The sequence below is a fragment of the Pseudorca crassidens genome, chromosome 7 (assembly GCF_039906515.1).
Source record: "Pseudorca crassidens isolate mPseCra1 chromosome 7, mPseCra1.hap1, whole genome shotgun sequence".
In the NCBI taxonomy this organism is placed as follows: domain Eukaryota; kingdom Metazoa; phylum Chordata; class Mammalia; order Artiodactyla; family Delphinidae; genus Pseudorca; species Pseudorca crassidens.
In genome coordinates this window covers 7,099,471-7,114,453 of record NC_090302.1, presented here as the reverse complement: position 1 = coordinate 7,114,453, position 14,983 = coordinate 7,099,471, and the positions used below count along the sequence as shown (strand labels likewise).

Below are 14,983 nucleotides of genomic sequence, written 5' to 3'. Positions count from 1 at the left end.
ACTTCCCTGCTGGTCCAGTGGGTAAGGCTCCACGCTCCCAATGCAGGGGGCGCAGGTTCGATCCCTGGTCAGGGAACTAGATCCTGCCTGCCACAACGAAGATCCTGTGTGCTGCAACGAAGACCTGGCACAGCGAAAATAAATAAATAAAAATAAATAATGGAAACAAAAACTAGGAAGCCCAGTTAGCAGGTTAGTGCAGTGATCCAGGTGAACGACGGTGTGTCTGGACCAGGAGAGCAAAAGCAATTGTGGTGAGAAGAGGGTGTGCTGTGAATCTCTTCTGAGGGGGAGCTGCCAGGATTTGCTGATGGACTGGATTCGGGTCTCTGAGAAAAGAAGGAGCCCAGATGTTCTGAGGTTTTTGGTCTGCACAGCTTACTGGATGATGGTGTCACTGATGGAATGTAGGAAAAACTGGGGGTGGGGAGGAAGCAGGGGTTAGGGGTGGTTCTCAGGGGGTTTGGGTTCAGACAGGTGAGCTCTGAGATGCTGGTACCCCAAGAGGACAGGTCATGCAGGGCTGGGACCCCTGAACTACATTCAGCGTAGAGGTCCCAGATGGAGATGCAGTTGTCAGCAAGATGATGGGTCTGCATGAGTTTTGCTGGGAGGAGGTGACGGGAAGGGAGAAGGGGACCAAGGTCTGAGCCCAGAGTCTCCCTGAATTTAGAGGAAGGGGAGGAGGGCCCCGCAAAGGAGACTGAGGAGGTACGAGCCAGGAGAATAGAACTAAATTGCTCTCTGCCCAGCTGATACTTTTGTTTTTTACACTAAGCATGAGGGGTGTGTAAAGGAAGGATATCAGCGGTTGGTGGCTGTGCAGCCCTCATTCCTCTGGGAATAGAATCCCTCTTCCCTATGGAGAACCCATCAAAAGGGGCTGAAGTGGGCTGACCAATCCCCTAGTCTTAGGGATGACACATGCCCAGACCTGGCCAATCAGAGGGCTCCTGCCTCCCAATCTGCTAAGACTAGTTCAGGGATGAGCACATGACCCAAGCTGTGCCAATGAGTGGCATCGCTGATATTTCCTGTTGGAGCTATGGGAAGATGCCACTTCTGCCAGGGTTGCTAAGCTGGGAAAATGTTATCCTGGGGATGCTAGTGGCAGGGCCAGCTGTGTAATTGTGGGCCCAGTGCAAAATGGAAATGCAGGGCCCCCTGCTCAAAAAGCAGGAAAAAGTGCCACTAATGGTGCCTAGAACGCGTTTCCTTCCTTCCGCAGGCTCTCAACTTGTCATGGTGTTTTTTGTCTGCTGTTTAATGTCATTCTAAGTAAGGAAAAATAAACATTTTAAGTGATTAACATGAATTTTACCATTCATCTCTATGCTGTGCAATAGCATAGTTTAAAATGCAAATATTAGAGTATTTAATTCGTGTAACACGAATTACACGATTTGTATTTTGTGGCTTGCCCCTGAGGGTGCCTTGAGCTGGTCAGAAAAGACAAGTAGAAACAAGACTCAGGAAGGTTATAGGAGGAGCAGCTGGCTGAGGGGATATTCCAGAACCTCCCAGGCACCCCTCCACCCTGCCGTGCATGCCCACGTGCGTGTTCCCTCCCTCCCTTGGGCCTGACAGTTGCTGAATTACCCCTTCCACCAACCACCAGACTGATGTCCTGAGTCCTGGCGCCGGGCTGGGACCTAGGCACCTCCCCTTCCCACAAGCCCCGCTTCAACCTCCAACAGAGGGGTAACTCCCAAGGATCTCAGTACCCAGAGAGAGGGTAGGTAAGAAGCTCGCCCCCTCCTGCACATGGTCTCTGGTTGGCCAACCCAGGGCAACGAGGGCGGCCACCACGCCCTGCAATGCTGCTGGGCATGTAGCCTGACCCCAACCCTCCCTAAGCCTGTGCCCAGGGTAGAGGGCAGCAGTGGTCACGCGGAGGGGGGATGCCAGGCAGGCCTGGGTGTCAGAGTGGGGGACAGAGGACCTGTCCCAGGGAGGCAGGGAGGCAGGACGGCATGTGAGTTGAAAGTCTAAGCCCGCAGCGCATGCGCCATCGTCCCATCAGACTTCACTTCCAAAACACAGATTCAAAGTCAAAACGATTATGGATTTCAAGACGGCATAAATGTTAAGCCCCATTAAGACAGCAGAGCGTTAAACCCCAGGCGTGGAGTCTTTTGAACACGTGGCCCTGGGTACTGGCCGTGTGCCCATGAAGCTGGCCCTGGCTGGTGGCCACCTTGCTCACGCCCCAGAGAAAACCTAAGAGGAGGCCAAGGAGAGACAGGAAATGCCAAAAGACAGTGAGCGAGCCCTGTGGACATCATGTGAGCCTCTGGGTCCAGCTGTGCCTGGAGCTAAAACACCATGGACTTCCCAGTTCCAGAGCCAATTAAACTCTTCTTCGCTTAAGCCAGCTTGGGTTGAGTTTCTGAGGTGTGAATAATGCGGGACCTGCCGAGGTGAGGATGCAGGCCTGGGAATCTGGAGACCTGGATTCCTTTCCTGGCTGAAGGAGTTTTGGAACTGTCTGCCCATCCAAAGTGTCTGTGGGTCACTCAGAGATCTGACTGCCCCCCCACCACACACACACATGGACTTGTTCTGTTCTCGGCCAGGTCCGTTATCTGTGTTAGACCTCCGGTTCTTTGTCCCAACAAAGGGTAGCTTTATTCCTCAGCCTTCCAGCGTTCCTCAGGCTGGCTGATGTGGGTGTCAAAGGAGACCCTCACGTCCCACCCCGGGGTGGGGGATGTATGTGTGTGTGTGGCTTGGAGGGTGGCTGGGAGCCAGGGAAGGAAAATGAGGAAGGTGTGTAGGAGTGTTCAACAAATGTCAGAAAATGACTGGAATGGGGGGCAGAGCGGGGCTTGGAAAGGAGTTAGAGACCCAGGGGGCTGATTGGGGGAGGGTAGGTGCATCACCTCTCGCCCCCTGTTTCTCCTTTAACCCACTCCTTGGACAGGACAAACGGTCCATTCATTCATGCGTGCGTCCATCACTCCGTTCATTCCATCGCCAAGCCTGTGTCCTGAATGAAACTGTTAAACACGCACGGGGCAAATGTTGACTGTGAGGCATAGCCAGGCCTTGAAGATACCCAGACGCCTTGTTGGAGATGAACCTTGAAAACACGATCGCGAATTTATGGAAAGACACAAAAAATCCAACAGAGTTTACAGGACACTTCTGCTCTCCTTCTCCAGCCCCAGAGTGAAAAGAACTTGATAGGGTCCCTCTGGAAAAAGGTGCATCTTCTCCCTTCTTAGGTCATCAATTTTGTTCAACAGGAGAGAGTCAGTAGAATAACTGTCCTGCATTTTGCAGGGAAAATGTATCATCCGAGCAGAGCTGACCAGTGATGATATCGCAGCTCTTGTTTATTGAGCACCTACTGTGTGCCAGGCGCGGTGCTGGAGAAGGCTCGCTGCATAGGCGGGTACTCACAAGCATCCTCATTGTGCACAACAGGGTTTGGAGGCTTGGAAAGGGGAAGTGAAGTGCCTAGCGTTGCCTAGGAAGTGGCAGCCCTCGGTTTGTAATCAGGTCTGCGTGGCTCTGGAGTTTGGAAGGACAAAGCCCTGGCTTCGGACAGGCGCCCCGTGGGGATGTGACCCTGGGAAGCCCTCTGGCGCCTGGCCTCTGCATGCTGGTCCACACTCACTCATCTGATATTAACAACTTCCAGGGAGGGGATGTTGCACAAGGAACCCATATACAGCCCTAGGTCCACCCGCTCACCCTCCCTCTTTGCTGAGGGTCCCTCGGATGGGTGTGTCCTTGGGGCTCAGTCCATTGGAAGGAGGGACAAAGCTCGGCTTGGCCTGGAGCCTCAGCCGAAACTGGTTGGGGCAGCTGCTCCAGACTGTTGTTACGCTGGTTTATTCCCTCCCTCTGCCCCCACCAGTCACCCCCGCCGCCACCCCACTGACCTGGGGGAAAGAAGGAAGTTCCTGTAACACCAAGAGTCACTACCATCTCCTGAGTGCTTGCTGTGTGCCGGGCACTTCGTGAAGTCCCTTCATCGGTGGTAACTGAATCCTCCCGTCCCTGCCTTCTTTTTTTTTTTTTTTTTTTGCGGTACGCGGGCCTCTCACTGTTGTGGCCTCTCCCGTTGCGGAGCACAGGCTCCGGACGCGCAGGCTCAGCGGCCATGGCTCATGGGCCCAGCCGCTCCGCGGCATGTGGGATCTTCCCGGACCGGGGCACGAACCCGTGTCCCCTGCATTGGCAGGCGGACTCTCAACCACTGCGCCACCAGGGAAGCCCTGTTTCCTTTTTGGTCCCATCTCCTGCCACTCTCCCCATTACCCTCTCCCTCTTGGGAGCCTTCTTCCAGTTCCAACACGCCAATGAGTTCCTGTGTTTACTCTTTGCACTTCCTGTTCCTTCTGCCTGGAATGCTCTTCCATCATTGTTCTTCCAGCTAGTATGGTAGAGATTTCTAGGGCCCACCCATCTGCTTCCCAGACTGCCAGGGGCACTGCGCCTCCCAGGCCCCTTGCAGTTAGGCGGGGTCATGGGACTAATTCAGCCAATGCGCTGTGAGTATAAGTGAGGCGACTCGCTTCCATCGCAGAATAACCTAACTCCTGAATCGCTGAGTCACTGCATGGGGGAAGGCATCCTGGGAGAGCTGTCCGATTTAGGTGGACTTTGCATGGTCAAGAAATGAATCTTTGTTGTGTTAAACTGCTGAGATCTGGGGATGAATTTGTTACCGCAGCAGAGCTTATCCCACACTGACTAATACAACTGACCTATTTAGATCTCAGCTCATATATCGCCTCCTCTGATCATCAAAGTTAAAACGGTACCACCAGCTCCTCATCGGTCTTCTCTAGCCCTGTTTTATTTTCCCACCACACTTATCTCACTGTTCAGTGGTTCACTTGCTTGTTGTCTGTCTCTCTACTAGAATGTAAGCTCCATGAGGGCAGGGCCCTTGTCTGTCTTGTTCATGCTGCGTCCTTGGTGCCTAGCACAGTGCCTGGCATATATAGGTACTCAATATATATTTGAATGAATGGGTGAATGGATGCATTTCTTGAATGAGTCAGTGACGTAGGCAGATGACCATGCTCATGGGTGGGTGTGGAGTCTGATATTGCCACTGGCAGTTTCCTAACTGATTAGACACAAGCCTCAGATCATCAGAAGGCTGGAAGCAGTGGTTCCTTTTTCTACTTTTGGAGCATCAAGACTGGGTTAGGACCTTACTTCTTTCCTCCTGCTCTATCTCCTCAGATGAGGGAACCTGGGCCTGCTAGGAAAGCAAGTCATCCCAGGTCCCAAGGCGAGCCTGTGACCCAGAGCCAGAACCTGCCCCTGGGTCTCCAGACTCCTGGTCCAGAGCCCTTTCTGCCGAGCTTTGCCACTTCGTCTTTAGTTTCAGCTTAAGTTCCTAAAGACATTTCCCAAGCACTTTTGCCTCTTAGTACCCACCTGGCCAGGTAATCTAGCAACTCTGAGCAAAACATTCTGTGATGATTGATGGGAAGGACTGGGCGGGGCTGGGACAGGGGTCAGAGGTGAGAACAAGCAAAGCGCCCTCCAGGATGTGTCCTCAATGTTTGTCCTTTTTTCTCACAGTCTCTTAACAGAGACAGAGGGCAGGAGGCTGACTCCTGGTGAGCCACGGCTTTTTGGTTGAGTGCTCTGTTCTCAGGGGTTGAGCCTGCCCCAGACAGGGTGCATATCACTGCTCCCCTCTCTCTGCTCTGTAGCAGGCTACATCGACGATAGCACCTGTCACATCACAGTTTTCTCTGAAAAATATAGTGTTAATTTTTTCTTCTAAACATAAAAGTGATACATGATCATTGTAGAAAACTTGGAAAACATAGAAATGTGCATATGATAAAACAAAGGTCATCTATATTCCCTCCACCTTTCAACCGTTTCAACGTTTTCCAGCTTCTATTCCGTCTGTTTTATCTGCACATGTGAATCGATAATGTTACCTGTACCCCAGATGTCCCTAGGTCCTGCCAGCTGGGGGTGTACAGGTGGGCATGTTAATTTCGGCATGTCCCTCTCCATCCCTCTGGCCAGCACCTTGGCCTCCCCTCACAGCCTTTTCAGTTAGGTCTGGGAGTGCCTGGGGGAGCCACATATGAGCTCCAGCCAAGTTCCTCCATTTCGGCCTCCTTGTGGGTACCCAATGCCCTAGTTCCCCGAGGGTGGCTTCTGTTGCTGCCCCTGTCCTGGGGCCTGCAGCTTCCCTTCCCCTGGTGATTCCTGAGTGGCAACGCTGGGAGGCATCAGATGGCCCTGGAGCCTCATTATCCTGTTAAGGAGCAAGGGAATGTATCTTTTCCAGAGCTGTGTTGGCTGTACTTAATCACCCAGGCCCTGAAGCAATCATGCCTGTGTCCTGGGTTTCCCCATGTCCCACGTGAAAATGCCGCCTTTTGCTTGGCCTGCAGCCCCTCTCTCTGGAGGACATCTTTGGTCTGTCACCTGTACCACCCTTTTCTGAGAAGAGAGTCCCTTCTCTGCCCATGAGCTTCCAGTGGGCACGACCAGGCCCCGTCCAACCCTGGCTGCAGGTTTGGGACAGGACAGGGCCCTTCCCTGAGATCTTCTGAGTTGGAAACAGGAGAAGAGGACAGTCCTTCTTGGGTGGAAAAGCCATGGGACGGGAGTCCAGGAGCTGCTTCTTACAGCTGTCATGAGAAGTGGATCTGCAGTAGGAGAGTGGCGTGCTCAATGCAGAGAAGAAAGTCACAGGAGGCAGAGAGCGCATCTGGAGATTTGCCCCGGATCCAATTGTACCTGAAGCCAGCCGCACCCCTGCCCACCGTACAGTTCAGTGCCATGAACCAAGAAATGCCACCTTTTGCCCAAGTTGGTTCCATTCAAGTCATTGTTCCCTACCATAAAGATCGTGACAAATCCCAGGAAGAGGTCAGTCCCTGCCCTGAGTGGGGTGGGATACAGACACCGCTGTCCTGTGTGTCTCTCCATCCCTCCACCCTGGTAGTTCGTGTTCAGCTGGAACTTAACAATGTTACTGTTTAGACAACATCAGGGTCATTTGACAGCTCGCATTGTAATATGTTATACATTCTTCTCCACGAGACTGTGAACTCCAACAGAAAGACTGGCTACTTCTTTGTCATGTGACTTCTGCCAAGATTTCTCATTTCTAAAACTAGGATGCTCATGGTATCTATCTCTGAGAGTAGCTGGGAAAATTAGCTGAGTGAATACATACAGAGGGATTTGCTGTCCTCTTATCTGCTCTTCTTTCTCTCAGTACTCAGCTCAGTGCTTTGCACTGGCCAGGCACTAAGTGGGCACCCTGCAAATGTGTGTCCCGTGCATGGAGATGCAGAAAGACATGCCCCGCACCAGAGCGACACCCACGGACACACACACACACATAGGAGAGTAGCACTCAGATCTCAGTATGCTACACAGTGACCCTCCTGGGAGCCCAGGGCATCCCCAGCCCCTGGCTTCTCTGGAGGGCAGCCTGCAGCTCTCCCAGGCTCTCAGCTCTTATCCCCGCGGCTCCACATTGCTGGGAGCACAGCTTGGAGCCTGGTTCTGCTTTACACCACGTATCAAGGACAGCAGGACCTGTGGTGTTCTAGGAGCTGAGGGAAGTGTGTGAGTGTGTGCGTCCGCGCGTGCGCTGGTTAACTTGGGGGGACCAGGGGCTTGCTGGAGCTCTCGCTTCCAGAACTGCTGTTCTCTGAAAGCTCCGTCTCATCACTCCCTAAGTCCCCCAGTCTCTTCCAATCTCTCTGCTTCCTCAAGTAGCCCCCACACTAAGTCCCGCCTGGGGGCTCTTGTGGGGTCTGGCTTGGTCTTTTTCCTGGAAAGAGCAGGGCTTGTCTGTGGATCTGGGATCTGGGTCTCTGGACTCCTGGTTTGCCTGCTGGCCTGCCTCCTTCCCCCTTTCCCAAGACCCTCATGGCCCGCATCCTCCCCACACCCCCACGCCCCCCCTCCCCTCAGCCTTTCAGTTGCGCTCAGCTGGGGAGTATTATTCTCTCAGGATGTTCTGGGAGAGCACGCTGTGAGCTGTGCCAACCTCCGGGGAGGGGGCGTGGCCTTGAGTGGAGTGAGGATGCTCCTTAGAGCGTTTCGTGTTGGGGACAGTGCGTGTGGCCAGGTGCGGCCTTCAGTGTGGTGTGTACTGTAACATCAGCACTGCTTGTGTTATGACTTTGTGTGGAATGTCTTAGCGTGAGAGGTAGGTGGCCAGGGGGTTGCGTTTTGGGTCACTGTGCATTGTGCTCAGGGCATTAACCCTTTGTGTGGCTACCCAAGGTCCCTGGGCCCTGAAAAGATAATTGGGTGGAAGGGCACCTCTCTTCCAGGTGCTTCCCGCGCCCTCCTTCCCCTTCCCACGGTTTCACTAGATCCCAGTGTGCCTGAGGTCTCTTAGCGCAGCTGAAGCTCAGAAAACCTGGCAGAGGAGAGGAGAACCCCGGTCCGGGGTCCTGTTGAGTTTAGAGCTCTTATTTCGTAGGCCACCACCCACACTCCTTTGCCCTAAGGACAGGTGGGAGTTCCCAAGCCCCTCGGCTGGTCCCTTCCCAGGCCCAGGTCCGCCCTCCCAACAAAGGCGGCCGACCACGTGCCCCCTCCTCCCCGCGGGCCTGGAGTGGGGATGCACGCAGCCCCCGGTTCCCGCTCCAGCCAGGGCTAGATCCCGACGCAGCGCTGTGCCCCAGGTGGGCGCCCAGCAGCCCCCAGCAGCCCCGCCGCCCCCGGCTGTGCCTCGCCCACTCCCAGCCGCTGCCGCTGCAGCACCCTGGAAGAGCGCTAGGGGGAGCTCTGGCAACTGGCTTGGTGGATTGAATCAAAACCGCGCATCAAACAGCTCTTCCTCGGACTTGGGGTGGGGGGCAGGATGGGGAGGAGGGCGACACGCCGTTACCCTTCCTCAGCAGCTCCAGACTCTTCCCGTGGGAGGCCGAGGAAACAGCCCTGGGGGGTGAAGGTGCCTTTCCTCCCCGTAACTCACGCCTCCATAGTCTCCCTCTTCCTCCATCCCCATCGCGGGCCCTTCGCGGCCCCCTGGGCTCTGGAGTGTCCCTGAGAACTTCGTCTCGCGCGACACCGGGACCCAGAGCCCAGCGGGCTCCTGGGACTGGCTTGCGTCCGCCTCTCGGAGACTGGGGTGCGGGGCCTCTCGGCGGCAGCCCCTCCTCTCGCTGCGGGAGGCGTGAAGGCTGGGGTCGGGGACGTGAGTCGTCCTGCGGGGTGGCTCGTGCAGCAAAGCTCAGGGAGCGCAGGGGCGAGAAAGAGAGCGAGAGGGCACTGAGGAGACCGCCAGGGACAGGGATGGGGGGGCGGGGAGAGAGAGAGAGGGAGGGAGAGAGAGAGGGAGAGAGAGAGGCACTATCGAATAGCAAGCTGCCACTTTGCTTTTTTTCTTTCTTTCTTTTTTTTCTCTTTCTTCCCCCCCCCCTTCAATCCTTCCTATCCCCTCTTACGCTGGAACCAACCCGCGCGCCCCCGAGCCCGAGGCGCGGCTCCAGATGTGAATTTGGTTCCAGGGGGGAGGACGCGAGCTTCCTCGGGGCCTTGGCACATTCTCCCACTCTGAGGTCATTCCGTAGGTGGTCAGCGGGGAGAGCGCGCCTGGAGCCTTCCTGCCTCCATCCACTGGGGAGGGAAGAGAGGCGGGCGGGAGGGAGGGGAGAGGGAGAAGGGAGGGGCGCGAGGAGGGAGGGAGACGCCGCCAGCACACCACCAAGTGGCACCGAGCAGTGATAACAAACTCAACTTAAAAAAAAGAAAAGGAAAAGGAAAAAACTTCCCCAAGTTGCAGCCCAAGATGTGCGGACGTGCGGGCAGAGGCGCAGGGCGGGGAGTGTGGGTGGCCCGCAAGCCCCTCGGCTGCTCTCCCCAGCCGAAGAGAGCTCAGACGTGAGGCCGACCAGGCCCTGCGCCCCTGGCAGGTCAGGAAATGTGCTGGAGGCTCGCTCGGCTTCCTGATGGAGACCCTGGGGGCGGCCGGTTCCCGTGGGGGGCAGGCGCCTCTAGGGAGGGGGGCCCGGGAAGCGCGCAGCGCCGGCTCCTTCCCCAGCAACCAGCACCACACCCCCATTCCGCTCCCACCCCCGGCCCTGCGGTTGTGGGCAGATCCTGCCCTCCCAGGCCCAGGAGAGCTGGGGTTTGCCGGAGGGTAGGGGTCTCTCCTCACCACCCTCTATCCTCCCCTCCACCTCCAGGTTGACCTGAAAACAAGGCACCGCCATCCTCAATTATCGACTTTTTATTAAGATTATAAATTTAAACAAATCTGAACAGTTTTACCCGGTGATATACAATTCAGTATGCACAAAAATACAGGGGAATGAGGGAGAAGGGCCAAGAAAGGAAGGGTTGGCAACTTGTTTTGGAGTCCACATGGTGCCGATGATAGAGAACCAGAGGGGCTGCAGACCAACCCCACCTTTTTACAACAAAAGGCTTTAAATTAAACAAGATCTATCGAGCTGAAGACACAGGACGGGGTTGTCACAGGCTCGAACAATGCTGGTTTCATGAAATGCAACCGAAGGCTGAACCAGGACAGTGCAACTTAGAAGCACACACACAAACACCACATCTGACCAGGAACTTAGTGAAAAGTCTCCAACGCAGTCGGCGGTCCCGGCCCCTCCCTCCCTCGGGGCCGCCGGAGATCCAGGTGAAGGAATCGACTTCCTTTTTTGTTTAGTGAGGACCGCAGTGCTGGGCATGATGGGAAATGTAGTCGGCTGTGCCCGCCCCCCACCCCTTCCCCAAACAGTGTCCGAGAGTGTCGGGGTGTCGGGCGCCACCCCCGAGTCTGGAAGACGGGTGGAGGAGGGGAGGAGAACAGAGCCAGAGGGGCGGGGAGAGGAGGGGTTCAAGACACCCGCCCCGCGAAGAAAAGAAAAAAAAAGTTGAAGTGTTTTCATTTCTGCCTTCTCATTTTGAGAACTTTGGAGGCCGCCCCCAGAGAGGAAATGTGACCCAAACGTCCCTTTCGGAGATAGAGTTTGCCTTTGTTTTTGCTCAGGATTTCACAAGACCCATTCCTCACCCCACGGAGGAACTCGGGAGAACGGAGCGCCGGGCTTCCTAGGTCTGACAACTGATTGGAATCGGAGCCCCGGGCCCCGCGCCCTCCTGCGCTGCGCCCCCAGCGCGCCCCGGCGGTCCGGGCGCCCTGCCTCGCCCCCGGCTGCCCGGCACCTCCGCCGGGCAGCAGCCCTTCCTCACGTGGCTGGCTCCTCTCTAAACACCACTGCAATCACTACAATAAAAAGAAAAAAAAAGAGTAGGAGAAACACAAAGCATACTTAAATAGGCGCTTTTTCTCTCTGCAAAAATAAAGTCCAATATCTTAGATTTCTTTTTCTTTTATTTTACAATTTATAAAACATCAGCCGTCTCCCTCTGCTCGCCCCCAGCTCAGCCCCGAGTGGCCGGGTGCCCGTTCGTTCCCTCTCTCGCCCCTTGGCCGAGTCTTTGTCTGGCCCCAGCCCCGCGGGGCCCCGGGTCCCCGTGCCCTCAGGGGTCCCTAGAAGGCGACAATGGCTCGAGTCCAGGCGCCGAGGCTGGCGAGCGCCTGCTTGGCGCACAGCTGCCCGTTGAGCGGCGGCGGCTGCTCAGAGGAGTCCGGCTGTCGGCTCACTAGCCCGGAGAAGCCCGAGCCAAAGATGGAGATCAAGTTTGAGATGTTGGACGCGTCCGGGGACGAGTCCGGGCAGAAGTCCTCGAAGCGGGCGCGCTTGCAGGGGGCGAACGGGACGCCCCCGGGGGGCTCGGCCCCCAGGTCGCCCGCGTCCTCGTCGTCGTTGTCCTCCTCCTCCTGGCCTGGGTAATACTTGCGCTTGCAGCCGGCGGCGGACGCCAGGCCGGGTCCCGGGGCGCCCTGGCCACAGCAGGGGCAGTGGGCGGAGGCGCAGCAGTCCTGGTGCAAGTAGCCGTTCTCCACCGTGGTCACCACGTGAGTGTCCAGGTCCAGCACGGTGGTCTGGCTGCTGCAGTGCACGCCGAAGTCCGAGGGGGCCGGGTACGCGCCCCGGTAGAAGCCGGGGGAGGAGGCGGGGGCCGGGGAGGCGGGCGGGGAGGCGGCGGTAGCCGCCTGAGGGGCGGCCCCTGGGGGCGCGGAGGGCGCGGAACAGGCGGCCGAGGCGCGAGGGTCCCGCGGGCAGAGCGCGGCGGGCGCGGGCGGCGGCAGCGGCGCAGGACCCGGCTGCAGCGGCTCCAAGGGCTGCCCGCGGTGGGGCGCGCCGTGCGGCGGCTGGAGCGCGGCGCACCCGGGCAGCTCCGAGAGCGCCCCCGCGCCGCCCGCGGGCGCCCCGGCCGCCGCCGCCGCGCAGCCCCTGGGCGCAGGGTGCTGGTGCTGGTGCAGCTGCTGCTGGAGGTGCAGCTGGTGGAGCTGGTGGAGCTGGTGCAGCTGGTGCCGGGCGACAGGTTCGCGCGCCTCCGCGTCCCCGCCGCCGCCAAGTTGGAGCGGGCCGAAGTCGGCCGCGCTGGCCGGCATGCCCGGCGCCGCGTACGCGAGGTGCTGGTGCTGGTGGTGGGGCGGCTGCTGCTGTTGCTGCTGCTGCTGGCGCCGGTAGAGCTCGGCGTAGCGCTCGCTCAGGTAGAGCTGGCGCGCGTTGCGGAGCACGTAGGACACCAGGAGGTTCTTGTGCAGCTTGATGCCGCCGCGCTGGGTCCGGGAGCTGTGGATCTTGCGCAGGGAGATGCTGATCAGGCTCTGGGCGTCCAGGGCGCACTCCATGCTCCCGCGGAGACGGCTGCGGCGGAGCAGCCGCGACCGCTGCTGCTGCTAATGCTGCTGCTGTTTCGGCCTCCAGCCGGCCTCCGGGACGTGCTGGTCAGGGGAAACGGAGTCCGGGTCAGCGGGTCGGCTGCGCTCCGAGAGGAGCCGCCACCATGCGCTGCGCGCCACCCACGGGCTCGTGCTCCCCAGACGGCGCCAAAGCAATGAGCCTCGGCCGGCCCCGGCCCCAGCTATTTAGCCGGGCGTCCGGGCCCCGCCCCACACGGGATGAGCCAATAAGAGTGCTCCAAATCTCCCGAGTGACAGACGCTACCCGCCCCGGGGCCACTAGACTGGCCAATCAGACCAAGGCGGTTCCTTTGTGCTATTCAAATACCGAACGGACCCCGGGCCTCCAACGCCGCCGCTGCCTCGAATGTTCTCCTGTGGCCGCGGCGCCGCGCGGGACTCGGAGCCACCGAGGCCGCTGTCTGCGACATGGGTCGCCTCGCAGCCGCCACGTTGGAGCCCGCGGCCGCCCTCGGCCTAGTTCCTGGGAGCCGGGGGTCGGCTCACCTGCGTGCTGCTGCTACGGCTCCTCCCCCTTCCGCACGGCTGGGCCTCACCTGCGGCAGGTGAGCGCGGCTCCCACTCCCGGCCACGCGGCACCTCCTTTCATACCTACCGCCCCCGGGTGACCCGCGGGACGCAAGGTTTTTGCAAGAGACTAGTGGGGCCGCCGGCTTGACCTTTGGGGACTCCTCAGGAGAAAGAGATTTCGAGGTACCCTCAGCCGCCGAGTATGTTGGGCCTGACTCCTTGACTTTTGGGCTGAGGAGATTCAGAGAACACTCGGGGAAGGGCCGGCCTCCCCATTTGTCTGACGGGAGAAACCAAAACATGGTGAATTTTGGTCTCCTCTGATAGAGGAGGCTTGGAGGCGTGCCCCTCGCAAACCGCTGAGGTCTCAAGGCGTTCCGAGAGCTGACATCCAGTGTCCTAATCACCGGTTCTGTAACCTTTCCTTGCCTTCCTAACTAATAATAATGACACTAGGGACTGTTATTAAGTGCCTAGGATGGGGCCGGCCCTGCCAGAAGCTCCCTGACTCCCTCCCTGTGACTGCAGGCAGAGCGGGGACCTCAGTCTCTGAGGAGTGGGGTGACTCGTGGGAATCCCACAGCTCCTAAGGGGCAGGGCTCGGATTGGTACCAGGACTGTGAGCTCCAGACGGGAGGCGAATACCAAGGGCCGAGGCACTCGCCCTCTTAACTTTTGTTGACACTTTTGTTTTCCTTCTTGTCCTGAACCGTTTACGGGCCACCTCCTCCCAGCTGGGGCCTGATATGGTGGGGACGATCTCCAGGGCGGTCTCCTCCTGGACTGGGAAGCCTGAAAGGGGGTGACTGCTGCTCAGAGGGGGGTTGGGGTCCAGGGCGCCTGGGTGGGAGGGTGTCTTTGAAGTGGTTTGCCTGAGGGTTGGCCCCTGAAGGAGGAAGAGGCTTCACAGAGAGTATGAGGGCTAGGTGGGCCTTGGGGGCGGTTGGGGGCGGGGCTGGGGTGGGACAAGGTCCCAGGAGCAAACTTCCTGCTCTTTCCCCCTCTCCTTGGGATTTCTTCTGAGTTTCCTCTTTCGTTGGGCCTGTTGTCCTCAGCACCTGCTTCATCCCTTGGGAGGAGGAAAGAGACCCAGCCAGCCCACTCTGTACTTTCTGGGTCTCCCCTCAGACTTAAGAATTCTCCAGGTTTGTTTCCTCACACAATTTTTCAGCATCTACTCAGTGCCAGGCATCAAGGGTAAAAACAGATTTAGGGAGCACGTACCCCACTTTTCAGATGAAACTTGGGACACTGACAGTGGAAGGGACTTGCCTGAGGTCCCACAGCTCCAGATCCAGCACTCTGGCCTTTCCATGCCATCTGTGAACAATCTCAAACTGGTCTGAGCCCCTGTGATCAGAAGCACCTCTTCTGCCCCCACCCAGAGAAGCCAGGATTGACATTTTAGGGGAACTGTGAGAAAGGGCATCTTCTATACTATTGGTGATCTGGTGATAGGAACACACAGGAGTGGAACTTGTTTATGTGACAGTACCTGTAAGAATAAAAATATACTGCTCCTTACTTCCTCAGGGCCTGTCTTGACACACAAAGCCTTCGTTCGTTAATTTATTTGTTTTTCTTAAAGTAAATTTATTTATTTTATTTATTTTTGGCCGCGTTGGGTCTTCGTTGCGGTGCGTGGGCTTCTCATTGCGGTGGCTTCTCTTGTTGCGGAGCACGGGCTCTAGGCACGTGGGCTTCAGTAGTTGTGGC

The 14,983-nt window shown here is 57.5% G+C and overlaps 1 protein-coding gene across 1 annotated transcript; it reads right to left on the bottom strand.

The window, feature by feature from the left end:
* Positions 1–11,296: 11,296 nt before the first annotated feature.
* IER5L (immediate early response 5 like) lies at positions 11,297–12,885 on the bottom strand. The gene has a single exon (XM_067743013.1). It carries the CDS (start codon positions 12,683–12,685, stop codon positions 11,474–11,476), a length of 1,212 nt encoding a protein of 403 aa, XP_067599114.1. The 5' UTR covers positions 12,686–12,885; the 3' UTR covers positions 11,297–11,473.
* Positions 12,886–14,983: the final 2,098 nt, after the last annotated feature.

What these genes read in the sequence shown, in the direction of transcription:
- IER5L (XM_067743013.1), bottom strand. Translation starts at nt 12,685, where the DNA reads ATGGAGTGCGCCCTGGACGCCCAGAGCCTGATCAGCATCTCCCTGCGC.